At 50.1% G+C, this 26248-nt stretch overlaps 6 protein-coding genes across 6 annotated transcripts; 3 read left to right on the top strand and 3 right to left on the bottom strand.

Moving 5' to 3' along the window:
• Positions 1 to 184: 184 nt before the first annotated feature.
• N7473_013406 (formin sepA) lies at positions 185 to 5727 on the top strand (the record flags this gene model as incomplete). Its single annotated transcript, XM_057159345.1, has 4 exons — positions 185 to 1335; positions 1398 to 3237; positions 3296 to 4873; positions 4936 to 5727. 4 exons carry the CDS (start codon positions 185 to 187, stop codon positions 5725 to 5727), a joined length of 5361 nt encoding a protein of 1786 aa, XP_057002081.1.
• A 1358-nt stretch (positions 5728 to 7085) lies between these two features.
• N7473_013405 (tRNA modification GTPase) lies at positions 7086 to 8898 on the top strand (the record flags this gene model as incomplete). The annotated part of the gene is made up of 3 exons (XM_057159344.1): positions 7086 to 7181; positions 7250 to 8796; positions 8880 to 8898. 3 exons carry the CDS (start codon positions 7086 to 7088, stop codon positions 8896 to 8898), a joined length of 1662 nt encoding a protein of 553 aa, XP_057002080.1.
• A 6475-nt stretch (positions 8899 to 15373) lies between these two features.
• Positions 15374 to 16231, bottom strand: N7473_013404 (C2H2 finger domain-containing protein; the record flags this gene model as incomplete). The annotated part of the gene is made up of 2 exons (XM_057159343.1): positions 15374 to 15766; positions 15827 to 16231. The coding sequence occupies 2 exons, from the start codon at positions 16229 to 16231 to the stop codon at positions 15374 to 15376; spliced, it is 798 nt and encodes a 265-aa protein (XP_057002079.1).
• A 586-nt stretch (positions 16232 to 16817) lies between these two features.
• On the bottom strand, positions 16818 to 17042 carry N7473_013403 (uncharacterized protein; the record flags this gene model as incomplete). Its single annotated transcript, XM_057159342.1, has 1 exon — positions 16818 to 17042. The coding sequence occupies one exon, from the start codon at positions 17040 to 17042 to the stop codon at positions 16818 to 16820; it is 225 nt and encodes a 74-aa protein (XP_057002078.1).
• Positions 17043 to 18826: 1784 nt separating this feature from the next.
• On the bottom strand, positions 18827 to 22315 carry N7473_013402 (ankyrin repeat protein; the record flags this gene model as incomplete). Its single annotated transcript, XM_057159341.1, has 4 exons — positions 18827 to 21152; positions 21187 to 21432; positions 21483 to 21809; positions 21861 to 22315. The coding sequence occupies 4 exons, from the start codon at positions 22313 to 22315 to the stop codon at positions 18827 to 18829; spliced, it is 3354 nt and encodes a 1117-aa protein (XP_057002077.1).
• Positions 22316 to 23181: 866 nt separating this feature from the next.
• Positions 23182 to 25743, top strand: N7473_013401 (uncharacterized protein; the record flags this gene model as incomplete). The annotated part of the gene is made up of 1 exon (XM_057159340.1): positions 23182 to 25743. The coding sequence occupies one exon, from the start codon at positions 23182 to 23184 to the stop codon at positions 25741 to 25743; it is 2562 nt and encodes an 853-aa protein (XP_057002076.1).
• Between the last annotated feature and the right edge of the window lie 505 nt (positions 25744 to 26248).

Here is a 26248-nt window from a genome sequence, read left to right as displayed (position 1 = left end):
ACCTCCAGATCTATAGCGATCGACCCCGCTACAACCCTGTGATTCAACCTTTGAATTTCCTTCCACCATCTCTCACCACGCGACGGAGGGCTGTTGGCTTCTTTATGCTGCATCCTGCCAGCTCATAACGAGAGTGAATGAGAGAGAGCGACAGAGGGTGAGAGGAGAGTGAACCCGCGCCAAAATGCCCACCGGCCCGCCCGCCGACAAGTCCAGGCAAACGTCCGCTGGGAAGTCCTTTTTCGGGAGGAAATTGTACAAGGAGAGGCCGGCTGATGAGCGATCGGATGGGTATGGGGGTTCCTACGACAGCCTGGCGCCGCCTGCCAGTGTGGCCGGTTCCCGATCATCCCGATACTCAATGCGCTCGTCAATCCAATCTGTCGATATGACTGGAGACATAGACACAGCCAGCCTCGCCCCCACAGCCGGTGTTATCACATCTATTCCCTACGACAGTATGCCCTCCGGCACGAGAACACCTATCCCGATCGACAGCATGTCCCGCCCTGACTCCTCCTCCCGCCATGAACCCTCACCCAACAACCTTGGCAAAACCGGCGGTGATTACCATCAATATCCCACCTGGACGTCTTCCTCTGCGCCAAATGGATACGCTTCACATCCCTCCGGCCCCCGCCCACCCCCTCACACCTCTGGCATGACCATGACCAGCAGTACCTCGGGAGACCGGGGGACGCGATACCAACAATGGGGTCGCCCCGGTAGTTCAGCCGCGAATCACTCGATAGACTCCTCTTCCAATTCTCGTACATCACTTGATCAGACCAGTTTATACTCCTCGCATTCTTCCAACACCCGTGGCTCGAACTATTTCTCCGCAGACGGCTCCTCCCGTACCCTCACCCCCTCCCACTCGAGTGACCGCAATACCGTCTTCCCCAGCAGCAGTTCTGGTCGCCTTTCAAACGCCGCAGCCTCGCACCAGCCCATACCCGCTGCAGTGCCTCGCCCACCGGATAACTACCTGACCCGTCCTAGGGACGACCGGGTTGTGGATCAGTTGTTCTTGGAGTTGATGCAGAAGCGTGGGTGGCAGAATCTTCCTGAACAGGCGAAGCGGCAGATGTTGTCATATCCGGCTTCCAAGAAGTGGACTTTGGTTCACCAGGATCGTTTGACGGAGTTGCAAGGCGAGCAGAAACGGAGACAGAATGCTCGCCAGACGCATGGGCATGATGGACTCTCGGGCCTGCTAGAGCGGGCCGACGAGGAAGGAAGCCCGGAGTGGTATGTGAAGAAAGTCATGGATGATACAATTACGTCCAAGCAACTCGCTAGTCTGAGTGTCAGTCTACGGACGCAGCCGATTAGGTGAGTTGAACTGATACATGCTTTATTCTGTTTCCGCGACGTTATGCTCATTTTGAATACAGTTGGGTGAAAGCTTTCGTCGAAGCTCAGGGTCAAGTTGCCCTTACAAATGTTCTCCAAAAGATTAATCGCCGCAAAGCTTCTGGTCCCGTTCCTGCTCCTCCATCGGGTGACAAGGATCTTGATCGTGAATATGATATCGCCAAGTGTTTGAAGGGTGTCATGAACAACAAGTATGGTGCGGACGATGCCCTTGAACACCAAGGAGTTCTGGTCGCCCTCGTCAACTCGCTTTCGTCCCCTCGTCTCCAGACCCGGAAACTCGTCAGCGAGGTTCTCACCTTCCTGTGCCACTGGGCCGAAGGTCAAGGCCACCAAAAGGTCCTCCAGGCTATGGACAAGGTCAAACATGACCATAATGAAACCGGCCGCTTCGATGCATGGATGCGTATCACTGAAGTCACCATTGATGGCCGTGGCAAGATGGGCAGTCTAGTCGGTGCCAGTGAGGAGTACCGCAGCGGTGGCATTGGCATGGAGAATCTGTTGATGGAATACGCCGTCTCGACAATGATCCTGATTAATATGCTTGTTGATGGTGCCGAGAATGACCTCCAGCTGCGATGCCATATCCGCGCGCAATTCATCTCATGTGGTATCAAGCGACTGCTCACGAAGATGGAGGGCTTCCAGTATGAAGTCATTGACAAGCAGATTGAGCGGTTCCGCGAAAATGAGGCTATCGATTATGAGGATCTGCTTCAGCGCGAGGGCAGCAGTATGAAGGATAGTGTCGAGGGCGAGGTCAAGGATATGAGTGACCCCCTTCAGATTGCGGATGCTATCGCCATGAAGATTCAGGGTACTCGTTCGCATGACTATTTTCTCTCGGCTATGCAGCATATGCTGTTGATTCGAGAGAATGCCGGCGAAGAGGGCCTGCGCATGTTCCAACTTGTTGATGCTATGATGAGTTACGTTGCTATGGACCGGAGGTTGCCTGATCTAGATCTTCGTCAGGGCTTGAACTTTACCGTGCAGAGCCTGTTGGACCGTCTTCACACCGATGCCGAGGCGAGGCGAGTGTATGATGAAGCCCTGGAGGCGCGCCAGATCGCCGAGGCTGCCATTGCGGAGCGTGATGAGATGAAAGCCCAGGTTGAACTTGGTGCTGAAGGTCTAGTCAAGAAACTCCAAAAGCAGATCGACGAGCAGGCCGGCATTATCGAGCTTCAGGGCCGCCAAAACGAAACTTTCAAGGCCGAGGTTGCTGAAGTCCAGCGGTTACGTGCACAAGAATTGCAGCGCAATGAATTAGAGACCCGTGAGCTGTACCTTATGCTTCGTGATGCCCAAGATATCGCTGCGTCGAATGCTAGGAAGCAGGCTAATGCATCTGATGCCGAACCTACCGATCCTTCTCAATTGCCGGGTATTATGGATCGTGAGCGCCTCATGGAACGTCTTGAGCGCCAGCTTGAGCGGACTAAGACTCAGTTCAAGCTGGAGGGCAAGGTCTGGGGCCAGCATGGCCCTTCTGACCGTCTCCGCGAGCTCCGTGAGAGGATGGAAGGAGACGTCGATTATAGCGAGGAATTCGCCGAGTCTACTCGTCGGAACCTGGATCCTAGTTCCCTGGGTTCTGTCTACCGGAAGCGCAGCCATGTACCTGAAATGGACCAGGGCCCCGATGGTCTGCCCATGTCGCCCGTTGATGAGGATGAAGAGGCTGTGTACGAGAAGCCTCGTTTGATTGAGTACCAGCGTCCACGCATGAACCCTGCCCAGGCTACTGGTCTGCTTGGTGAACTTGCTTCCAAGGTGCCCAAGTATGATGACGATTCGGATGCTGCTGCTGCCGCGGCCGCGGATGAGTCTACCAAGCCTGAAGATGTTGGCGATGTTACTCCGACAGCGGAGGTGCCCGAGGCCGAGGACAAAGCAGAGGCCGATCAAAAAGCAATGCCTCCCCCTCCCCCTCCGCCTCCATCGGGCGGGAAACTCGTTGTCCCTCCCCCACCCCCCGCCTGGTGGTGCCACGGCTGTTGTTCCTCCCCCTCCTCCTCCCCCAGGCGGAAAACTCGCTATTCCCCCTCCGCCTCCGCCTGGTGGTGCCAAGGGTATCTCCGGCGCTCCTCCACCACCTCCCCCTCCTGGTGGAAAGATTGGCATCCCCCCTCCGCCGCCTCCCCCTGGCGGTGGCATTGGACTTCCACCCCCGCCTCCTCCGGGAGCGCCTGGTGGCTTTGCTCCTCCTCCTCCTCCGCCTCCCAGTGCTCCTTTGGGCGCTGGCTGGAGACCCACATATATGGTTCAAGACGATATGTCGTCTTCGATCACTGGCATGCCTTCTATCCGACCTAAGAAGAAACTCAAGGCTCTGCATTGGGACAAGGTTGATACTCCACAGGTAACCGTTTGGGCTGCCCATGCACCGACTCAACAAGAGAAGGAGCAGAAGTATACCGACCTAGCCAAGAAGGGCGTCCTTGATGAAGTCGAGCGCCTGTTCATGGCCAAGGAAACTAAAATCTTCGGAGCAAGCACCGCAGCCAAGCAACGCAAGGACAAGAAGCAGATTATTTCTAATGATCTGTCGAAGAATTTCCAGATCGCCCTTTCCAAATTCTCTCAGTTCCCGGCTGAGGATGTTACGCGTATGATTATTCACTGTGACACGGAGATTTTGGATAATATGGTTGTGATGGACTTCTTGCAAAGAGACGAAATGTGCTCGATCCCCGAGAATGTTGCCAAGTTGATGGCTCCGTATAGTCGGGATTGGACTGTTCCTGGTGCTGCTAGCTCGGAGCGCGAGCAAGATCCGACTGAACTCACTCGTGAAGATCAGATTTATCTGTCTACTGCCTTTGAGCTGAATCATTACTGGAAGGCTCGTATGAGAGCTCTTGCTTTGACGCGCTCCTTCGAGCACGAGTATGAGTACATTTCTACCCGACTGCAGGAGGTTGTCCGGGTCAGCGAGTCCCTGCGTGACTCGGTTTCCCTGATGAATGTCCTCGGTTTGATTCTTGACATTGGTAACTTCATGAACGATGCCAACAAGCAAGCGCAAGGTTTCAAGCTGAGCTCTCTTGCACGTCTGGGTATGGTCAAGGACGACAAGAACGAGACTACCTTTGCCGATCTGGTCGAGCGTATCGTGCGCAACCAGTACCCCGAATGGGAGGGCTTCAGTGAGGAGATTGGTGGCGTGATCGGCCTGCAGAAGGTCAGCGTTGACCAGCTGCGCACGGATTCCATCAAGTACATCAGCAATATCAAGAATGTGCAGGCTAGCTTGGATGCGGGTAATCTCAGCGATCCGAAGAAGTTCCACCCTCAGGATCGTGTCAGCCAGATTGTTCAGCGGAGTATGAAGGATGCTCGTCGCAAGGCTGAGCAGTTGCAGCTGTACCTGGATGAGATGGTCAAGTCGTATGACGATATCATGGTCTTCTATGGCGAGGACAACGCTGATGAGAATGCTCGGCGAGACTTCTTTGCGAAGTTGGCTTCGTTCTTGATGGAATGGAAGGTTCGTCGAAAAGTTGATACCGTCCTGATGGTGTTCAGATTGCTAATTCGTCTCATTTATAGAAATCTCGCGAGAAGAATATCGGCTTGGAAGAGTCCAGAAAACGCACGGAGGCTTCTCTGGCTCGCAAGCGCATCAATGTCAACCTTGCCAATGGTGCTGCCACCGAATCACCCAATTCACCTGCAACCAGCGGAGCCATGGACTCGCTACTCGAGAAGCTGCGTGCTGCTGCGCCCCAAACCAAGGACGTGCGAGATCGTCGCCGTCGTGCCCGTCTCAAGGAACGTCATCAAGTGCGCGTTGCTTCTGGTCAGAAGCCGCCCGATCTCTCAGGAGCTGAGGGAGGCGAAGGGTCAGACCAGCCTGCTGATGGCAGTGCCCAAACGGATGAGAATGGCCTTCTGAGCCCGCCTGTCCCCGCCGAAGGTGAAGACGGCGCTAAAGAGGCTCAGATCTCGGAAGGCGAGGACGTTGCAGACCGCGCTGCCAGTATGCTTCTAGGCTTGAGGAGTAACTCTGACGCGAACGGGGATCGACAACGTCGCCGACGAGAAAGCGCTGATGAAGAGCGTCGTCAACGTCGTATGAGACGACGGAATGGTGCAGGCAGCAAAGATAGTGCTGATGGTTCAGGTGCTGGTCTCGCAACCGTCCAGGAACCGACTTCACCATCACAAGCAGGCTCTGTCGCTGGCGGCGATGACCCGCTCCCGAGCCCGATCCCAGATGATTTGAAGCCCTCCGTGCCACCTGAGATTGTTGTCTCGGAGCAACATGACGATGGCCCGTCTGAACAAGAACCAACAGCTGATGGATCCTCTGCCAACCATCCGATTGAATTATCGGATTGAGATCAGACTTTTACCCCCTGACTTTGATTCAAACACTCATCATACTCGCCCGGCCAACCCATAATCCAATGTCTGATAGATTTCTCCCTGATGCCGTCTCGGAATGTCCTTTACTTCTTTCTCCTCTAACATTGTCTCCTGCATCAACATCGCACACCCAAGACCCACATACCTCATCACAGCCCTCGACCCTCGACCTGTATAATATCTTCCGATCCCACCTCCTCCCTTCTTTTACCTCAAATCTCCCACCTCTACCAACCGCAACCTCCGGGCTCCGAACTTTCTTTCCCCGTCCTTTTCTTATTCTGTCCATCTCCCCACTTCACTTACCCGTGATGAGCAAAGCATGGTGTCATGATACCATCGTCCTGTTAATTGTGAATTTTCTTCTTCCTCTTTCTTCATCTCATTTCATCTTTTCTATTACCCCCTTTTCGTCCCTTTCGTGTGCTATTTTTGGGTTCGGTCGAGGGTACATTTTTTTTCAAATTCGCATTCGGATTTACGCCATGCTAGGCTGGGGCTTGTGTCGCCTGATCCCCTTCCCCTTCCTCTTCCTCTCTTTCTATATCTCCTTGTACATAATTCTCCTTTCTAAAGCCGCGTCATATGCGTCTCTGGCCACGGCGGTGTCTGTATACTGTCTGTGGCTGGACGTGTTGGGCATCGAATTGTATTTTTTTTCCGATGTATCTCTTCTTGGGGATTTATCTTGTATTGAGGTGGGGATTTGGGATGTAGGAGGGAGTGAGTGCTGGGTCGTGGTGGTAGTGTGTACTGTCAATGGCTTAGATTTGTGTATTTTCGGATTGGGGGGTGTTGTTGTACATAGAGATAAATTTTGAGATGATTATGCTCATACTTCACTATCCGGTGGTTTCGCCTTGTATCGTAGAAGTTCTTTTAGAGTTTCGTTTGAGTGTAATGATGACCATCCTTCTAGGTCTCCTCGAGATATCTTAAAAGTAGCTTAAAAATATTTGTAGCATCAGTCACCAATCTCGATCCCGTAATTATCACCTTATTGCTATCAACCACCATAATTGGGTTTCCATAAAGTTTGACATACAATGGACTCACGTGACCTAATCGTTATCGCATTATCTGCGCCGACAAGGTTGATCAACCTTCCTGTAGCTCTGCACCAACGCCCAGCTATCTGCATGCGAGCTTCTCGCCCTCGAGTACTGCGTTGGGCTTCTCCCTTCCGCCCATCATGCAAACAATCACACCCAACTATACTAGGGCTAGGTGAACGCCCATTCCGGAGTCGAGCCCCAATCTCCGCACAAGCTCCGCATCATCAACCTCCTAGCAACATCCGGAGCTTCTCATCTTCTCATCAGAGACGCTTTATGCTAGATGCAGATTCTACAATATATGCACTATCTACAGCACCCGGCAGGGCAGCGATTGCTGTCGTACGGATATCGGGTCCAGCATGTGCCTCGGTACGCATCTTCATTCAAGCAGAGTCCGCATTTCCCGCCGCGTATACTGATAACGGCCCCCCCTCTAGATATACAAGTCCCTATGTCCTAACAGACCCCTGCCGAAACCACGCTTTGCGGCACTACGCACATTATACGACCCCTCGCACCCACCTTCCCCAAACACCGTCCTAGACGCAGGCGCCCTAGTCCTCTACTTTCCCGGCCCGAAGACCGTCACAGGCGAGGATGTACTGGAGCTACACATACACGGCGGACCCGCGATTGTCAAGGCAGTGCTATCTGCTATAGAATGCACCAATCAATCCGACGCGGTAGTCCGGTACGCCGAGCCGGGCGAGTTCACCCGCCGCGCCTTCATGAATGACCGACTGGGTCTCCCGCAAATCGAAGCCCTAGGCGATACGCTTTCCGCAGATACAGAGCAGCAGCGGCGTCTGGCTGTGCGAGGCGCAAGCGATGCCTTATTAAAGCGGTACGAGCTCTGGCGCCAGACGCTGCTGTATGCGCGCGGCGAGCTGGAGGCGTTGATTGATTTCTCCGAGGACCAGCATTTCGACGAATCTACCGAGGAACTCGTTGCATCTGTTTCGGGACAGGTGCGTGCGCTGGCGGTGCAGATTGGATTTCATGTGCAGAATGCTAGTAAGGGTGAGTTATTGCGGAGTGGAATTCGGGTTGCCCTACTTGGTGCGCCGAATGCCGGAAAGAGTTCGTTGTTGAATCGGGTTGTTGGGAAGGAGGCTGCTATTGTTAGTACGGAGGAGGGGACTACGCGTGATATTGTGGATGTTGGTGTTGATCTTGGGGGGTGGTATTGCAAGCTGGGTGATATGGCTGGGATTCGTGCAGAGGTTGGCGGGTCGGGGACGGTTGTGATTGGTGCTGTGGAGAAGGAGGGGATTCGGAGGGCTAGGGAGAGGGCTCTTGAATCTGATGTTGTTGTTGTAGTTGTTTCGTTGGAAGATGGTGGCGGGGACGTGCGGTTGTCTGTGGAACCCGAGGTCTTGGACGCCGTGAATGACTGTGTGGAGGCTGGGAAATGCCTCGTTGTTGCTGTCAACAAATGCGACAAGTTACGAGCTGATGAGAGGGGGAATTCGCTGCCGCAAGCTCTAGAGAAGACTATTCGTGATGTCTTCCCTGCTGTGCCGGCAGACCGGGTCTTTGCTATATCCTGTTATGAAGCGCAGCGCGGGTCGCTGTCTTCTGTTGATGACCAGGGCCTGAAGCAGACAGACCCGGGCAATGTACAGGCATTCTTACGGGGGCTCATCTCGACTTTCGAGCAGATCGCGTCGCCGCTCGGTACGGATGGAGATGAAAGTGGTCAATATGATAAATCGTATTGGGAAGATTCACTAGGCGTCACACATCGACAAAGCTCGAATCTACAGAAATGTCTCGACCATTTGAACGACTTCCTATACCAGACAACGGCTGCTATCTCCAACACTTCTGACTCTCTTGACCATAACCCCGCCTCCATCGATGTTGAAATCGATATCGTGACCGCCGCCGAGCACTTGCGCTTTGCCGCCGATATGCTGGCCAAGATTACCGGTCAAGGCGAGAGCGGGGATGTTGAAGATGTGCTCGGCGTGGTCTTTGAGAAGTGAGTGTTTTCCCCTCAAGTGGATTTCCCCGGTGTTCCTCCTCCTAGTATATCACTGAATGGTGCGACTAACACTGTTGTAGATTCTGCGTCGGCAAGTGATGTCGATATTCACCGTATCCATGCATCCATGCATCGTGGGGATACGAGATCTCGTATCCCGGATATTCGGAAGCGAAGAGCGCGTGGATCCCTTGCAATTTGGAGTGGCGATGTTGTTTCAAGTCAGGTCCCAGTCCTTGCTGGGTGCTCGTGCTCGTGTCCATTGTGTGCATTGAGTGGGGAGTTATGATGATGATGTCCGTCATTGAACCCTGTTCATTGGACATGGACTGGCATTCAGTTTGTGAAGCGTTGCTCGTCCGACTCGTCTGCGTCGTTGGCAGGTCCGTTGTATCCGCCGCGGCCCATTGTGAAGGTGTTGGCGATGTCTTGAGGTCCGAATAGAGACGATATTGTGATAAATGGAGGTAATGGATGATCACACGTGGTAGATTATCAATTGAGGGCAATCAGTTGGAGTGATTGATCAATGAACTGCAAGGTGTATGTATTTATAATAGTGTTTGAATAGATCAAAGTATGAAGATTGAAGTAGATCGCAATCTAAAGATGTTTCGGTCTGTGATGTAGAAAAATAAAAACAGTTTGATCGCCATGATCGACGAATTTATTTATAAAAAGTTTTCAATAAGACAAAATACCACCTGTAGTCGACAATTTCTAGTTTCTGACAATTCCAAGAAAGACGAAAAAAAAGAACCCCCAAAAATTCCAAACACAGCATCACCTGAATCGTAGCGCGATGTCTGCCTGAGCTCATCATCCACCAGCGCCAATAATCCGCACTATCTCTTAGCAAATCCCGAGCCCCCAAATTCCAAATCAAGTAATATTCTAGACGAAAAGCCTAGAAACCGCCCAAAGCAGCTTGAGAAACCCAGCAAAAAAAAATAATATTGGGCCCCCTCCGCCGCGGCGTTCATGTCTGAGTCAGGGCCGACTCATACTCTTCACGAGCCAAACGGCATGAGGTAAGGGCGTAAGGACACACAGGCTACAACACCCAGTTATCAGCTACGATTCCAGCAACAAGCCCCCCTGCTAGCCACAAAGACGTTGGCAAAGCCACAAATGTCCACTACATGAGCCACTATCTACCGGCTTAGCACGCCCTAGCCTAAGATGGTCAATGACAAATGTTACCGGGCCCTTGGCAGCCTGTGGTGGACAGGGACCGGCTTAGGTGAGTGGTTGATTAGTCGATGAGTCGACGAGGGGATAGTGGGGTATTCAGCTGAAGAAGACAATAACATGACGGTCGCGCGGCGGGTGCGGGTTTGAGGTTGAGACTGGGCCTGAGGCTCATTACGAATCTTACTGGGATTGGGGCTGATGGGATGAATCGTTAAATTAGTTATGGTCGGGGACCATTTGGGGTATTTGGTTTGATTTTCTTGTGGAATGGTAAGGTGTTGTACGTAGTTTCGGAGTTTATTGTTCTTTGTAGAACCGTTATCTTGTGGGCATTTTGAGGCGGGAATTGGTGTCAGCTTTCTAAGAATAGCCCCACGTAGTTCTGGTAGTTTAGTGGTCACTGGGTGAGAAGCTATACAACCGTTATTTAGTTATCTGCTAGCCGGATAAAGTCACTAGTTCACTAAGGACTACATACTCTGTACATTGGAAACCTACTCATTCATCCCGCCGACCGGCCGTAGTACAACGGTCAACCGGATCCATTGATGGAGTGATCTAAATAGAAACACCACACTCCAATCTTGCTTTCGAGCGTATAACAATATAACTAACCTAACCATGAATAGAAAGAGCATATCAAATTCATTTCTTTCGCGCCGGCCCGTAAGATAGATGCTATAAATAAAAATAAGAAATAAGAAACCCACGTTGTACCCCTGCAGAGAGTTGCTTGGGCCTTGAAGTTGGGGGTGGGGGCCGGAAACGAGACATCAGGAACAATAAACGTATGGGGCGCACAGCATATAGTAACATCCATGGGATCATAATAGATGGACTAGGAACATGGATGGCTTCTTGTGCTGGTAGTTCGAAGAAGTTCGCCTTTATTTTCCTAATTCATGGTATACGCTGCAACGGCTAACACAAATAGAGAATTTGCATCTATATGTAGAGGATTATGTCCGCTGGCGGATGCTTTTTTGGGCTAAGATTAGGCTCAGGCTTGATGATCCGGTTAGTATAGTCATGGATGTAATCACTCATTAATCAGTGATCACCGCTAAGTGAAAGTGCTTAGAAATTGCTTGGTGATCATAGCCACTGATTACTCACTGACAGCCAATTTCTAAATGACTAACTACATAGCGAGCGATACGGAGTGGCTCTTTTATTCCGGCCCATATCAGATAGTCTGGGGTGCTAGCCCCAAAGGATAGGTGATGTGGACAAAAATAAGCGCGGAGAGCGATCGAAATTCAGTGTTGTGAGATGTTCCCTTATCGGAGAGTCAAGTCACATTTCAACCGCTCGATCTATGTCGATAGAAAGTACCCAAGAAAGTAGCCACGTCTGAGGTTTTATCAGGTAAATTTAGTTCCCAGGTTTCCATCCAAGCGGGAAGTCCTCGAGACCGGGGATTGTCACCTGGAGTCCTGCCCTCGGAATAGTATTCCAAAAGCTCAACACAAGCATTCCAAATGCGCCTTCGGTTCATTATACTCATCCAAGGTCTCATAGGAACTGTCAATCCAAACGGCTTCGAAGTATACTTTTCAAGGCGAAGGTAAATCCTTCGATAATCAGTCTGTGTACGGTCTTGCACTTCAGTACCCCGGCCTTCCCACAACTCCCAAGCGCAGCCCAAGCGTGACATGGAGAGTGATTTCCAAAATGCGGGATCTTGTGTAAGATAATACACCGTAGGCGATGCTGTGAGAAACGCCCGTAAGGCTTCTTTGGGCAAATAGCGGCAGATCATCTGTATAATCTCGATAGGAAGGCACTGAAATGGGTCGATTCCAGGTAACCTGTTGCGGAATGGGCAAACTTTCTGCTCTGCGGTAAGCAATAAATTGAGCGGCAGTGATTCGAAAGGGTTGATGACAGCGAACTATCAATTATTAGTGGTGTATACAAGGATACTGGCAAATTGTCTCATACCTCTTCCCCCGGTAGGCAGTCCCAAACTTGCATAGTAGTGTCTGGAGAGATAGCACCATAGTCCAACTCCAAATACCTGCCATCCCGTGACGCATACTTGTAGGGTGAGGTTAATGGCACTACATGAACGTTACTCGCACTACATACTAAACCTTTTTGGGTCAGTACCCGCCTTGGCAACTTTCCACCACCAAAAAGGTACATCCGACACCTAAAAAAAACAACTACGGTCTACCAAGGCTTCTGTCCAGATATTTCTATGAATAATAAGCCCTTTTTTGCGGTCGCTCTTAGGGTCAGTATTTACTTCGAGCATGTCACTATATGTTTACCTATTATTCGATAATTATTATGGCTGTTTATCATAAGAACCAGAGGAATATGACTACACATAAAGACAGCGATATTTCTGTAGGTCTTAAATGTACCTTTTGGTGGTGGGGCGGACGTTAACCGAAAAGGGCCTAGTTTGTAGTGCGAGTAACGTTCATGTAGTGCCATTAACCTCACCCTACAAGTATAGTACAGGGCGTCCAAATCGAGCCTGCGAGTTCCTCGGAATTCGTTAGTAAAATTCAGACTCGGTTATGCCCAAGATCGTCCCAGACCCAGAAGGATCCTGTCTGTGAATTACGAGACTTCAAAGCTGGACTTGTTCCAGGCATGGCCTACCTTTCCTCATCTATCCGATGCAGGGCACAGAACCATTTGTATGCTTTTTCGAGAACAACCATACATTGTGTATGGAAGGAAATGCGACCCCAGCGTCCTTTTCTCATGAGTCATAACTAAGCTTGTCAGTGGAATCAACAGATCAAGTAGATCAAATTCACCTGGTAGGACACAACATACCAATTGAATATATGTTTCTCAGCTACAGGTGGCTGGTTTGGATCTATTCGTCAAGTCAGTCCCGTCGCTAGGCTACATAGTATTCGGAAGGTAGAGACAGTCGATGCCCAGTTACCTTCACCCTGTTGGACCACTTCCCTAGTCTAGTCACGTATCAGATTTCGCTCGAAGAAAGCCATCATAAGAGTTGGTTAGACTTACCATACCATCATCGTACGCTTGACAAGAGATAAAAGCCCTACATGAATATTCGAGTAAGCAGACATCCTCTGTCTTAGTAAAGCAAGTCAAAACAAACCTAGCGCCCCCAATCGCGCAAAAATTCAAGCCGAGCGCCTGGTACTCGTCAAGCCACTCGGTTCTTTCCTCGGAAACAAGATGAGGGTCAAATCTACAATCCTCATAAAAATCGTTTTCTTCATCGTCTGAGAATGGATCTGAGTCGTGCTCTGAATCACTTGCGACTAAGTCAAACTCTTGACCTGCCTCTTTAGCCTGACGAGGTCTAGAGACCCTTCTGCGCCGCCGGTTCAGATGACCCCGTGAGGTGGAACCTAGTTCAACATGCCTAGCCCCCAGAGGCCCCTGACATAGGGCACAGTAGCACTCAGATGTGCCCATGATCTCCGCAAAATCAAAGTTGTGGAGAGGGCAGCGAGGCAGGAGTAGAAGGACTGTGCTGTGCAATGCACCCAGGGCTGCAACCGTGGACCTGGGAATAGTAAAAGCGTTCAGCTGCGTCTGAAGCAAATCGCGAAGAGAAATTTTCCATGGGAGCCGAGCATGACAAAAGAGGAATATGTAGTCGACCAAGTGGTATGCGGCTCAAGTCATAAAAGCTCCGTGACCGATTTGTTATGTAGGGTCTAACCGGATCCAGACCCTCTGGCTTGCCTTAAGGTTATAGTCAGGGGCTCGGGAGAGCGAGCCGTCCACTAACGAATCGTGTCAATCAACGCTAGACTCCTGAAGTCGGAAATCAATCATCGGCAGCCTAAATACCTGATGTGTGCAGTAATTCAGAATATGTACCTCGGCCGGATTTTCAACTGTACGGCCGCTGGGCTAAGCCTTCCACAGACTCAATCACTATTGAGTATCTTGTAGGACGTACCAGAAGTGCGCACCGAGTAGATATCTACTCTTGGACTTGAAGAGTCCAGTGGAGAATTGCTAAAGCGACGATGCAATATTGCTAAACACACGATACACACCTATTTGGGGGTCAGCACTGTAAATGTTTTACTATCTTATAATTAGGATACCCTCATAGTTATTCAAAAGTCTGAGTTTAGAAACCAGAGAAATCGACCAACTAGACATGCTTCTAACAATCTCTTCTTGAAAGGTCTTTCTAAATGCCTTTCGAATCGTCTTTCTTGATAGCACAGATACTATTTGGACGGTGACTACTAAGTTGGTTTTCAATTATCGGGGTCTCAAGCTTACGCACACCTAACTTAGAAAATAGTAGTACTATTACTACGCTCAACTAGAATAAGAGATGTATCGTCAAATTAGGACTTGGGTATCGTCGTTCTACCAATTTCCGTCCAGTGGCCACTCAAATTGAATTGGAGAAGCTCAAGATTGTAATGCTTGATGCGAACAGCATGAGGACGGACACCCGAGTGACGCAGCCACTTGATTCCCGCATAAGAGGTAAACCCGACACCGCTGTGATGGTTGGTCGGGCTGTGAACACATTTCGGGGAATGATCGTAAAATTTTCGACCTATCCATCTTTGCGGTTTGCCATCAAAGGGCATGCGAGTCCTTTTCTTGAAGCGATCTTGAGGGCAATAGCTTGATCGAAAGTGACGATGAAAGTAAGGGCCAAGATACAGATGGCGGCAGAGTTTTTGCATGCCTATGAAAACAGTAGATTAGTAGACTGTATGCATCGGATGAATTTGACTGACCGTTCTGAGCAAAAATGAGATCGACAGGGCAGGACTGCCTGCATAGATAGCGAAGAGTGGAGCTTGGGTGCGTGGAGCGTGGAAATTGATGGTGGCTGTTTGCCTGAGGCATGAAAGTGCCTCAAGTGGGCAGGCGGTGCCCAGCGATCATCGCCATGCTTGCGGCGCCAACTCACCGCCCTTTGGACAGACCCACACTCCTTATATGCACGCATTAATTGCCACCTCCTAGCCCTAACTCCTTCGAATCACAACCCTGCTCATCAACAACTACACCCCGCGATCTCCGCTACAGCAGTGACTACATGACTGGAGGAATATGTGGAACTTGGAATTGGGAGGGGGGGCCCATCTCTTTGATTACGGGATTGGTCTAATCTAACATACATGAGACGAAATGTGAAGATTCAAACAAAAAAACAAAGAAGATAGAAAGATCCCGCATATCCACTCATTCTGGCCCCCATAAACATGAAAACAATCTCCCAGCCCGTGCTGTCAGAGAAGAGAAGAAAAGAAGAGAGGAAAGGAGAAGAGATAAAGGAAGAATGGAGAGAAAAGAGAAAAGAGGAAGGAGAAAGGAGAGAGAAGAAAGAGGAGAGGAGAATCCGCATGGCGTGGTGGAAGAGGCGTCTGCGCTGTATGATTCTGAGAATGCCCAGCTAGTGCATCACGTAGTCGGGCGAGAGCCAGGGAGGAGGCGAGGAGGAGCGCTCATCCTGCGCGGGCCGGCGGCCGAGGAGCTCCCGCAAGTAGGAGAATGCCTCATCTGGGCCCAGGAGCCACTTGCAGTAGTCGGTGCTCTCAAGGTGCAGAGCAAGTTCGCCGAGGGACGACCAGCGGAGCAAACAACTCTTGCAGTAGAAGTCGAAGCCAGAGCCAGAGTAGATGTAGAAATCACGGAGGTGAGGGTTTGCCTTGACGAGTCGCAGAACTTGAATACGACGTCCACAATCGCGGCTCGACTCGAGGTGGCGGATGATAGCCGAGAAGGTCTCAGCGATGTTGTCGCACCGCGGACAGTGGTACTCGCTGTACGGGTGGGTTCTCATGTGCTGATGATTATATTTTAGTCTGATTTCAGTTATCAATACAAGAATGAGGATAAAACTTACCTGGTGGCACTCTTCCATGTCCAAGAAGACATCGAGGCAGACCTCGCAAGCGGCATGCTCGTAGATGAGGTGCGTGTTCAAGCTCCTCTCCGAGGCCAGGATGAGGCCGCACTCTTGGCACTTGAAGTGTGCCGCCGCACGATGAGCGCTGAGACTCTCTGCATCGGGGTAATCGACCCCATTCACACAGTCCGGACAGAAGTGGTGGAACTCCTCGTCCGTCAGGTGTTCCATGAGCTCGCACTCGTCAAGGAACACCATCTCACACTCCTGGCACCAAGAATGGTGCTGGCTGTCTTGGCAGTGCGAGTAGATGGCGTCGTAGGAGGAGAACTGGGCTTGGCAGAGACGACAGAAGAACTCGTCGTCAACCGACACGACGTGCTCTCCAAACAAAAACGACATGTTGGTGGTCGTGTTTCAGGAATTTTGGTGGTGGGAGGGAGAGAGGAGAAGAAAAGAAGAAGTGGAGGTGGTCGGGGAGGATTTTATAAAAAAAGACTGTAGGCAATCTCGCAGCTATTCAGGGCCCCGAAAAGGTAGCCACGACTTCTACATTCGATAAGATGCCTCAGATTAGGCAGTGTATCGAATTCGGAAGTGATAGTACTATACTGATGCCCTCACATGTCTTTGAGCTCACCCCATAGGTCCGAAAAATTTAGTATTGCCTGTGATATATACAATTTAGAGGTACTAGAAGGCTTGATATGTGGTATAATGTTTGGAGGAAGGATAAAGAGACCCTCTTCAAGTTTGGCCAGAGGGCTAGACACATTTGAAATTCCATTTCAACACTGAACAACTGGTAATATTAATCAATCAAGAATGTAATGAAGCTTATAGATATGTATTAGATCTTGGGTACTGTGGTTGTGTCTTGAAAAGCGCACAAAATTGGGGTATAATATGATATATGGTTGGTATGGAATAGTCTAATACTTCATTGTACATGAACGCTGCATTTATGACATAGGCAGCCATCAAAAGCTCAACGCTCGGTCGATCCTTCCGACTGAGGAAGTGCTTCATATTGTGGAGGGTGTCCTGTTTGGTCTTTACTGACCATTCTCGAATCAGCTTTGATGACAGGCATTGACCCATCTGCCTCCACAATTGGTTTTGCCTCGCCTGCCTCCAATAACATTCGTGAGTCTGTCTCCGCCACAAAGGAAGGCTTCTTACTGACACCCATCTCAGGGCAATGGTGAAGCATTTTGTGCTTCGCTTTGTTGAGCAATTTGTTCTAAGGCTTTCTCTAGGTTTTCCCATTAGATCAGACCCCATCGCGCGCAGAATGGCAGAATTCAGAGATAAATCAGGAAGATGAAGATAGTATGGCTGAGGCTCACGCCGGAGATGGCAGTTGCTGCTACATTTGAGGTGGCAAACAGATAGATATAGTAAATGGCCCACATCATGTTTAGTGCGAAGAAGAATACACTACCAAAAAGGAGAAATATTGAGGGTGTTTAGAGTGAAGGTGGTTAGTGAAAGGCTTGAAAGGAGAAGGAATCCTTATATACTCACCCTTATCTTTGATCGAGTCTTGATGGTCTTGGTAGACAGATAAATAGCCCAAGCCAAAATTTCCATAGAAGGCAACCATCGAATAACCGAGACTGCTAGCTGCATATCAAGCAATTTATTTGCAGTACTGACAATTGACCCATAGAGTGACCCGTAGACCGGGCCTTTTGAGCCAGCATTTGCCGGATATAAAAGGCCCAATCAATGATGGCAGCTATCACGATAAACCGAAGGACGTTCCAGTGGAGAATTTTAACTCATCTTGGTGGCTTGTTTCCAGTCTCCAAAAATTGAAGGCAGACATGAATGACTGTGTAAAAGATATAAAATAGCGTACAGATGGTCGAATGTCGGAAGAGAGAGCCAATGATCGCTCCAGGATAGTAAAAGTCTCTATAGGCTTTGGACGAATTGGCGTTCTTTGAGATACTCTGGCCTTCAGAAGGAAGACCGAATATTTTGTAGCTGTTGCCACTCATGAGCTAGTAATGTTCTCGATTGCTTTTTATCCGAGTCGATTGAAGATGTAGCCACTCACAGGAAAACCGCAACGACAGAACCCAGGACGGTCCACATAGGTAGAGCCTTCAAATCATATTTATTCCGTCGACGGATTAATGAGAGCCAGATCTCACAGCCCAAGGCCCAATGCAAACAATTATGTCAAAACTGAATTGAGAAATGGCGAGATTGTTCTTAAGGTTTTCTGCAACGGCCGCCGCCGCGGCATTCGAATTTGAGGCTGAGCTCGTGTAGGTCGGCATTTTGTTGTGGACCACTGAACATCAATTACTACTGAGTCAGTGAGACGATATCTCTTAAAAACAATCTCATGTCCCGGACCTGCAAGGCTTAACCATGTAAGCCAAGGATATGGGTGGCATACGGGGACAGTGCTTTTGTGCTGGTTGGGAGGATTTCTGAGGGATCGGCGACCGCTAAAGTACAATCTGCGCCTTGCTACCAACGTTCGCCCTCATTCGGCGACTAGATGGTTTGGCCCCGAGAATTGCCACTTGTGTCCCTGCGGGCTAATGGCTTTACCCTAATTGTCTCAATTTAAAGTGATATTGCGCCGCAATCAGAGTCTTGTTGGAAACTACATTGACGTCATATGTCCTAAAGTCGATGAGCTCTTTTGGTGATGTTTAAGGTGAGCTGCTGTAAAAATCGATGTAGCACATGTTCTTTGTTCCTGTCGGGAATCATCTTTGATTGCATTCATGTAGTTTGTTTAAATTTAAATAGAAGAGAGTGAAATGGCATTTGAGTATCTGTCTGGGAAAATATTTAGAAAGAGCTGTGGGAAGATGTTTAGAAAGACCTTGCTCTTGTTCTACATTCATACTACCCCTGAAAACAACATCATAAAAAACGTCTACACGCAAAGAATCCTAATAGAGCGTCTGAATCGTGTTTAAATTATATTATGATGGCCGCAAAATGAGAAACTAGAGTCTAGCGATCACTTTATGCGAGCTCCACAACACCACCCTGATGATCCAAGTTTGTAGAAGTGTCAGGTCCAGCCTCACCTTCAGGCGCTGTATATACAGAGAAAATCGAGTCCGAGTCAGAGTCATCATAAGTATCTTGCTTGTGTGTACGAGCCCGAGAGCCAGCTCGGGATGTTGCGTGAGGTTTCGCGGGTATTGTTCGTGGTGTTCGTTCTGCCTCGGTTGGATGGTCCGAGGGTGGTGGTGGTTTAGAGGTAGGTCTCAAGCCTGGAGGAACTTCATTTTTCATCCGGTATGCCATGTTCCGATGCGTATTAGAGCTCGACTGGTGTTGTGGTGGCGAGATAAATGATGAAGATCCTATAGGGGTGAATGTTGCAGACACCAGTGGGGTGTCTTTTGATCGGGATCGACTTTGACTCCTTGTCCCATTGGGTCTTCTGTTTTGATGTCCGAGGGGTGATGAGCCCCTAGACTCTCTTGATAGCGCCGTGACTCGGTCACTGGCCATAGGGGGCGGTTGATCGGTGGATTGTCTTGATTCCGGGGTGGCAGTCCATGGACTGATGTCAGTAGATCTGGCCGGACTAGAGATTTCCTGTTCTAAACTTCCTGGAAGCTCAAAGGGAGTCGAGCTATCTGCTTCAAACACGGATGGAAATGGCAGATCTGGAGCGGGAAGGGGCGTGTGCGCGCTTGAGAGTAAATCACGCATACTCCCGCCCTGAGAGACTCCAAAGTGACTCAATGGAGCTGGTATACTCGGCTGTTGGAGGTTTCGGCTGAGTGTTTGGTTAAGCAGCTGCTGCACTTGGTGCATCCGATCTTCAGGCACGCCAGGAGAGAAGCCGACCGTGTCTGGCATGTTGATGATATCAGCTATATCTGCGTCCGGTATTTTGCCACTTGATAATAGCAGCTGGAGGAGCTCTGGCTGGCCATGGTACGCAGCATAGCGCATTGGCTGCCATCCAGCCTCATCCTTCTTCAAGACAGATGCGCCGCGTACTAATAACAGCGAGGCTACATGCAAATGGCCACCCATAGCAGCCAGACACAAAGGTGAGTCCTCTCGAAATCCGGTGCCAAATTTGAGCGACAGTGGTGATCCCCGATCGAGTAGCCTCTGGACAACCTCAACATGGCCGAAGCGGCTAGCCACACAAACGGGCCTATCACCCATGCCATTACGAGCATCTAGAGATGCTCCCTTCTCACAGAGTAAATCTAACAGGAACAAGGAACCCCGAGAGGCAACAATATGTAGAGGCCGTTCTTGATGTTGGGACTCCGATGCTTCGACATCAGCGCCTGTCAAGAGCAACAACCTTGTGATCTCGAAACTGTCTGCCATACACGCGTAATGAAGTGCTGTAAGACCCGTTTTGCAACGTGTTTCGAGAGGAACGCCTTTGCGTTGCAAGAATTCCACAACAGCAAACTGTGATTGTATGACCGCCAGATGTAATGCCGTTCGACCTACACTGTTGACCATATCCAGCAGCCCTTTCTTTTCGCTTAGGATCCTAACGGTCTCCTCATGCCCATTATAAGCAGCCCAATGGAGGGCGGTCATTTCACTATCGTCCATACTGCGCGAAGACGCTTTGCGTTTGAGCAGGAAATCTACTGCTTGTGCACGCCCAGCTTCGGCTGCACAGATCAATGGTGTTTTGCGGTCTCGACCTTGGGCCTCAATGTTCGCTCGATGTTCCAGGAGAATCCTTATAGCGTCAAGGTGGCCTTCCTCGCAAGCGTAATGTAACGCCGTCATCATCATTCCATCCTTGGCCTCCACGTCAGCACCATAAGCCACGAGTAGCTGCACGATCTCGCTGTCACCGCGCTTTGCTGCAGCATGGAGAGCTGTCATTTGGTTTTCGGCCCGGGCATTCACCTGAGCATGGTGCATAAGTAGCACCTGCACGGAGTCAGGCTGTCCACAGTCCGCAGCTACACGCAATGCGGTACGGCCTTTGAGATTCGGGGTTTCGATGAGAGTCCGATCTATCAACAGCAATTCCATTACTTCCCAATGGCCTCGTGATGCTGCCAAATGGAGGGGTGTTTCGCCTGATCCATCCGTGACGGCCAGTCGAGCACCACATTGAATCAGCAGATCGACCACAGCCTCTTTACCGCAGTGGGAAGCGACGAGTAGGGCATTCCGGCCTGATCGTTCATGTCGCTCTTCGATATCAAAGCCAAGCTCAATGAGTCGTTCCGCTTCGTCTCGAGAACCTGCTTGGGCAGCTTTGATGAGCGGGGAGACTGATGCACCGTCTTTGGCGAGATCGATACTTGAGTGGAGGTTTGCTTGTAATCGGTGTCCACGCCCCCTGGTATTTGGTGTAGTTGGTATACTTTGCGAACCTACCGGCGATACCCTCAGACTTCTTCGACTGCTTGTATTGATGCGTCCAAGGAAGGATGAGAATCTTTCTAGCTTGGAACCGGATGACTGCCCTCGGGTCAAAGCTTTTGAGTCGGATACGATTCTCCGTATTCCACCGATATTTTGTCGCTGAGGAATTTGCGCCTGAGATACGCTCCTGGTATGCACGGGCGCGGATGGGCTTTTCGGCAAGACAAGTAAGTTCTCTTGTTGTTGAGCAAGGTCTGGGGATAATGCTGTAGTATTATATCCCCCAGAGTGATAGCTGCTATACCCCTCGTCGGTGAAGGAGCTTTGAGTGACGCTGATACTCGGTTGTCTTGACTGCGGCTGGAATTGCTGCGCCTCCAAAGGTAGACTTGGGGTCGTCCATTGCTGCAGCGCCCGTTGATAGACCGGCGAATCCATGATAGTCGCGTCAAAATCAAAGATCCGATCGCTAATGGCCCGCCGACTGCTGCTCTGCGATATGACATCCGTGTCGGTCGCTACGCGACTTAACCGACCAGATCTGAGCGTCGCGGTATCATCAGCGACCCTGCCTATAATTTGTCGGGTTGTCGCCTTCCTGAGAAGCCGAACTTGCTCGGTCGATGAATGGCTGATGTGGTCAGTTTTCGAAGGACAACAACAAAATTGTGTGCATTCCTACCATTGACAGACTTGAAGCAACAACTGCAATGCCTGGACTTGAGCGCGCAACTTCTCCTGATGCCCTCTCATGGTATCCTCATTCCAAACAATCTTCATGCGGGTCTTAAAGTTAATGCCCCCGCTCTCTTCAGCGCTCTGGACCAGCTCAAAGACCTCGTACGACAAGACATCCATAATAACCCGACACCCGTCCATGGCAATAGCCAGGTCTTGATCAAGCTCATCGAATTTGGGCCCATCGCGACCGCTGCCACTGCGGTGGATACGGAGCCACTCCTTGAGGCTTGTGAGTGCCGTCCGAATGCATGCTAGCTCCTGAATCAGGGATTGGATGGTGAAATCGGCCTCTCGTAATTTGCCAGTCAGCTGGCGCAGGCCACCAACGGTCGATGCAATGGCTTGCAGGACCTGGATGGCGCCAGAAAAGAGACCGAAGGCCGTCACAGGATCCATGACTCTTCGTATGCAGAAGAGAAGAGCGCATTCAGCGCCAGCTGGCGAGGAGTGAGGCTCAGAGCGTCAAATCACATGGCGGGGCGTGCTGCTCCACATTGGGGGCCGTCAGCGCGGGGAGACAAAACAAGCCAGTCGAAAGAACATGGATACTGCATCTGCCGTAGCCTATTATACGCGCATAGATTGAACTAAAGGGATGACACGTCGAGATGAATTCAATAAGGTGTCTCTATTTCAAAAAAGAATGGAACATAGGGAAGGGTTACCAAATCTGCTCTATTGTACCCATGGAACTACTTCTATTACTCTATTCTGGTGACGAAATATACAGTACTTTTGTAACTGATAAGCTTAATTAGCACTTCATCTGCCTATAAACAACTACTTAACCCTCTCGTTGCTTTCAAATATCCAGCGTCGTTTTTAACTTTTTTGGAACTGAAGCTGGCTGTGAATGATTATTGTTTATGTTCTTATCGGCCTTGGCGGATGTAGCCTGCTAGATATGTGAACATTTTTGGGGTTTGCAGAGTAAGATATGCGAGAGGCGGGCCAATGCATAATTGGCACTTAAAAAATCGGCTGCAGACTTCAAAGATGCCTGCGTTTGCAAAGAACAACCAATGATGTACGATTTTTCCATTCTTATTGGCCAATTGCTGGCAGAATTTATGGATTCCTCACAATACATTATACAGGTCATGTGATCAGCCACTCCCCAATGACCCTCACTTTCACCGTCTTTTCAACTCAACAACTACTCTTCTTATATTTTGGTAGTGTTTGCCATTTGTATATATTAAAAATTGTTGAAGTTCCGCAACTGCGATTTTCCAACTGAATCCTGCTCTGTTGAAGAAGACATGGAACTCAGGCCAAACCACCAATTCGACCCTTACGGTCCTGGTGCGGATGCTTATTATACCGACGAAGCCGCTGATGTCGTCAATAATATTGATTGGGATGATCCTTCATCTTTCTTTAAAGCCATAGGTGCTGGCCCTGGTGGTAGTATGCCTATGCCGGAAATGAAATCGGCTCCAGACGTTCGCCGAGAGGCTACAGCAAGGTCAGCCAAGATATTTAACAGCTACGAGACGCTGCATGAGATTCTACAGCGCCATGAAGCTACGATTCGCAAGCGATGGATCAAGAAAACACGGCCTCAAAGGCTGAAAATTTTACTCAATGCCTGGCCGAACATGCCAGCAATGCATCGCCCCGACTTCGAGGCTTTCCGGAAGGAATCAGAGGCCGACCGCGACAGAGGTACTAAATACCGAGACTCTTTTCTGTGTCCCTTCATGAATCAGGAGGATCTCCTCAATACCAAGACACTGCCTTTGCTTTTGAACGCCAGAGGCCGCCATCCACCGTCGCATTTTGCTGCCGCCGACATCGAGGCCATGCACCTGGGCAAAGTCTCCAAAGCAATTGCGCCTGTTTTCTTGAACCAGTATATTATGATGCTGAATGGTATGACTGAGAATACCCGGGATTATGGCAGGCTTGTGGGTTGGCATGAGCACCCTGACGCGTTTGACTGGATGACCAAACGGAAACAATTTCTTCCCGGAGAAGGTTTGTTGATCCTTGAGGTACAGGAGCGGCTTCTAAATGCTCTCGTTCAATGCTGCCTGCAGCTTCTTCATGACATTCCAGAGTCCGATTTGACAAGTGACTTGTTCCCTGTTCTACCAGAACCACCACTCAAGCCTGAAAGTGAAGTTACTGGATTTGAATCTCTGAGCATCATGGCCAGTGAGGCACCCTATCGCTTGCCAGCAGAACTTGATCTTCGTCTTCTTGAGTCGCTGCTTGCCGCGAGAGCGTCTGCTGCAGAGGATCATCTTTGGGCTTTGCGGGAGGACCCTGATTACTTTTCGAGAACTGTACTTGACGCCCAGGAGCATCGGCAGGAGATGTTGAAGGATACCATGGGTAGGGATCATCCAGTATTCAGCCATGGCCAGCGCGATGTTCTTTGGGCACGCGTCATTGGCTCTGTGGTCTTGAACGCCTACATCGAGCTTGAACTTTTCTCTGAACTTAGCAGCCAAGCCACGAAGCTGGCTGCCATGCAGGAGAAATATGCCGGCGATATATCGCCTTCAAAAGATTTGCCTGAAGAATACCTGGCGGCCTTAATGCGTTTCCGGTTCTACGTCGACCAGGCGGCTAAAGGACCATTGGGGACCCTCAGACACACCGCTGTGGCCTCACCACCCCTAAGAAGACTGTTTGTCCGTGAGCCGCCGCTCGATCATCAGTCTCCGAAGATCAAAGTTATCTCAAAGCCTGGCGCCAAGATGAACGACCTGGAAGTGCAATTGATTTGGCTGCTTCGTACCCTGTGGGAGGACGACACAACTCTGTTCCTGGCTGGTATGCCTCTGGTTGTGGACGAGACCGAGCGACTGATTCAATCCGAGCCCCGTGCGCGAGAGCTACTCTCTTCTCAAATCACCAGAGTTGTTGGCGATCTCTCCATCCTTTCCCAATGTCTGAACCAGTTGAACCTTTACCACCCATGGGCCATGACCTTCGTGGCCGAGGCTGCGGAACGTGATGAAGCTTTGAAGAAAGAATATGCCGAACGGACTCAATCCTGGGGCAAAATTTTCGCCGCACTGCACGAGAAAAGCATTTCATCCAGGGCCGTTACCTTGGGCCAGCCTACTGGAGGCAAATTCGTCTATCCCGTCGACAAGCGCCGCACTCGGGAGACCGTGGACGCCTTGCGCCGAGCCGAAGGAAATCTGGACGCTTTCTGGGTTTCCATCGATCATGTCATAATCGCCAAAGCCGGCGATCTGCGTGATAGTGCAGTTCGGAACCTCTTGTCTCAGCCACGCATCTTACAACGTACTCGAGAATGGGTCGAGCCAGAGAAGCCGTCGCCTGGGGTACCTGCACAACAAAAAGCGATCGAATCAGATCCATACACATTGTATCAACCAATTTCCAAGTTCTACACAGCGCCATCAGCGAAAGAGCTTGATATCCAAAAGCCCAAGACCAAGCTCAAAACCCGTGGAAAAGCACGCCCACCCACACCACCAACGCAAGCCGAAGTGCTGTCAAAGCCCAACCCCGTCGATCCCCAGCCTTCTTTCCCAGTCGATGCGCGCGCTCTCAAGGTCTTCCGCACTATATACTTCAATCCTGCTGCGACTTCCACACCGGGTGAAGTTCCTTGGAATGACTTCTTGCATGCCATGACGTCGGTCGGTTTTACGGTCATGAAGCTTTATGGCTCTGTCTGGCAATTCCAGCCCACCAGGCTGGATGTTGAAAGAAATATCCAATTCCACGAGCCGCATCCGCGGGGGAAATTGCCCTTTACGGTCGCTCGTCAGTATGGGCGACGGCTGAAACGGGCGTACGGTTGGTTTGGAGGCATGTTTGTTTTGGCCGAGAAGTGAACTCCTTCCGTTTTGAAAAGTCAATGAACGCGCCAGTGTCATTGAGGACTCGAATGCTGTCACGAAATTTCTTAGTTACCTGGGTGAATATCACTTTTCATAACTAACTACCTGTTTTAGTTATTAGTCAAGTAACCTTTAGTTAACTTAATAGTCAACTATCATTTACTCAGACTCATTAGACTTGGGATTCCCTATCTATTCAATCACTGAAGGAGTAGCATAGCATAGTTAATTCTTTTTTAGTGTAATGCAATACAAGCTATGTAGTCAGCTTGTATAGAATAACCAACTATGTAACTAATTAATCTTTTCTTGTGATCTTTCCTTGAGCCAATCATGCTGCCGTTACATGCGCCCAAGCCCCCAGCCCACTGCAAATGTACTGCGCCCCACAAATCGTCAGCTCCAGGCAAAGAGTTTCAGGGGGCATGACATGCTGATCCATCTTCGAGTGACGCAGGGTCGTTGCTTTTGCATGGCTGAACGTGAATACCGGCAGCTG

Source organism: Penicillium subrubescens (assembly GCF_028828155.1).
Source record: "Penicillium subrubescens strain IBT 31985 chromosome Unknown utg000014l_segment0_segment0, whole genome shotgun sequence".
Taxonomy (NCBI): domain Eukaryota; kingdom Fungi; phylum Ascomycota; class Eurotiomycetes; order Eurotiales; family Aspergillaceae; genus Penicillium; species Penicillium subrubescens.
This window is presented reverse-complemented; position numbering and strand designations above follow the sequence as displayed.